This window comes from Gavialis gangeticus, unplaced genomic scaffold (genome assembly GCF_001723915.1).
Source record: "Gavialis gangeticus isolate Ggan-Ray unplaced genomic scaffold, GavGan_comp1, whole genome shotgun sequence".
NCBI classification, from domain to species: domain Eukaryota; kingdom Metazoa; phylum Chordata; order Crocodylia; family Gavialidae; genus Gavialis; species Gavialis gangeticus.
In genome coordinates, this window is record NW_017729032.1 from 236,608,584 (window position 1) to 236,610,659 (window position 2,076).

At 39.1% G+C, this 2,076-nt stretch overlaps 1 protein-coding gene across 5 annotated transcripts in view; it reads left to right on the forward strand.

The window, feature by feature from the left end:
* ROBO2 (roundabout guidance receptor 2) overlaps nucleotides 1-2,076 on the forward strand; it is a 787,363-nt gene that overhangs the window by 674,116 nt on the left and 111,171 nt on the right. For all 5 annotated transcript variants that reach the window (XM_019525121.1, XM_019525122.1, XM_019525124.1 and 2 more), the window contains exon 17: nucleotides 1,564-1,735. In XM_019525121.1, coding sequence (XP_019380666.1) covers nucleotides 1,564-1,735 — 172 coding nt within the window. The remainder of the gene's footprint in view (nucleotides 1-1,563; nucleotides 1,736-2,076) is intronic.

Sequence of the window (2,076 nt, forward strand, 5' to 3'; positions counted from 1 at the left end):
AGGCACCTACCTAACTGATCCCTTTGCACTGAATAGAAAGCATAGGTTGGAAAGCCAGGTAGTCCCTTTGGTAGATATAGCCAGAAGTATTGGTTTGAAACCTTACAACGTGATATACCGGCAAATTAGGGGCAGCATGTAACCTCACTGGCCAAGGCCCAGAACAGAAAATAAATCGAATGCCCTCCCCCCTCCCCCCACCCCGCTCAACCTACAAATGCCCCCCTCTAATCTTTGCTTAAATGGAGGAAGGAATATCAGGTAAATAGCCTTGCTAGTGTGCAGCTATAACCAGCAACAGAGCAGGGCTGAGCATATCAAACTAAGTGAGAGCTGTGATAATGCAGCCCTTAGTCAGCAATTGCATGTTGTTTGCAACTAGCAACTATTTTCTTTTAAATATAATTACATATACACACACATGATTTCTTTATGTCCTGATTCCCTTGAGTGGTATTATAGTGATAACTAATGTATTCTTCAATAATACAGAAATAGCAGACAAGATATCTTCAACTAAAATAGACTTTCTAAAGCACCTTGGTTCTAAAATGTCTCAGGAAACCCTCAGGAATAAATACAACTGCAAGGCAAAGATGCCTTGCAATAATATACCACACACACCACAAAGTGCTAGTTTGGATTAAGGAGTAGCTTGTGTGTCTGTAGAATTACAGAGCAAAATGAGTCAGAACTTGAAATCTATATTCCTGGACAATTTCAGTAATCACAACAAGAGCAGTTATAAGAGTTTTAAGAGTCATTTTGCCCTGAAATGTATACCATTTCAGAAATGTCACATGCCCTTTCTCTGCCAAGTAAGAAAGCTGAAAATACTTTAAAAGGGTGTTTTCATACTACGTTCCAGAATGTATAATCTTATTTCTTGTATTGTTTGTGGCTCCTTTTCTATTTAGTAGGAAAACATCAAAATGACACATGATTGTGAAGTGTTTTAGAAAGATTTGATCATGAGCATATCAGTATAGTGAATGGTACACGGGCACAATGTAGTTTAGTGGGTGAGTGGGCCTCTAGGAAATGTAGTATAGAATTTACCTAGGAGGAGCAGAAGCTTTTAAGCCATCGTTTTAAGCCACCATTGTACCCCCCTGATCCTGGACTGCTGTGTTGACTTAGCTATTGCAGACAGCCTGCAACTATTGTAGTGCTATTAAAAGTGTATGTAGTGTTATGAATCACAGCCCTGACCCCATCATTCCACTTATGCTTGGGCTTCCAAATGGAAGGCAGTTGGTAGCTATATTTGTCAGTTCCTGCATTTTGGGAAGTTCTCCCTTGCTTGAATCCATGACTTTTGAGTTCTTCTGTCTTGACCTGGCCTTTCATCTCCAGAGCAGAGAAGGGAATCTCAGCCAGTCCAACAGCTCACATGTGTTAGTACTTGTGAATCATTTGTAGAATCAGGCTTAAACCTTCAATTTACCTTTGTTTTTCTGGGTTTCAGAATATCAATACATTTTCAGTACAGAATATTAATATTGTGCAGTATCATTTGTGTTCATGCGTCATGTTGTCTACTTTCTCCAACCTCTATCCCAGATCTGGTGCCTAGGGAATGAGACTCGATTTCACATCAACAAAACAGTAGATGCAGCCATTCGCTCTGTAGTGATAGGTGGCCTATACCCAGGTATTCAGTACCGAGTGGAAGTTGCAGCAAGTACCAGTGCAGGTGTTGGAGTAAGAAGTGAACCACAACCCATAATAATTGGTAAGTGATTGTTTATTCTGTTGTTTTGTTTTGCCTGTTTAGGTTTTCATAAATGCTTTCATAAATCACATTAGAAGGCATAAAAATCCATGGAGCAAAAGACTAGGTGCAGTTCAATTTGAGCTATTTAACTTTAACTGTACCACTGCTTGCCTCTTCTTCTGTATAGTTTTCACACTTAATAAGATGAAATAGTTCTTCCTCCCTTGAAACATATTAAAAAACATAGATTATCTTGCGAAGCTGACTTAATACTTTATTATGAATTTCCCATCCTGCAGGTTGACAGATTTATAGAACTAGCCACTAAAGCTCTCTCCTTATCCTGTTAAGATGATTGT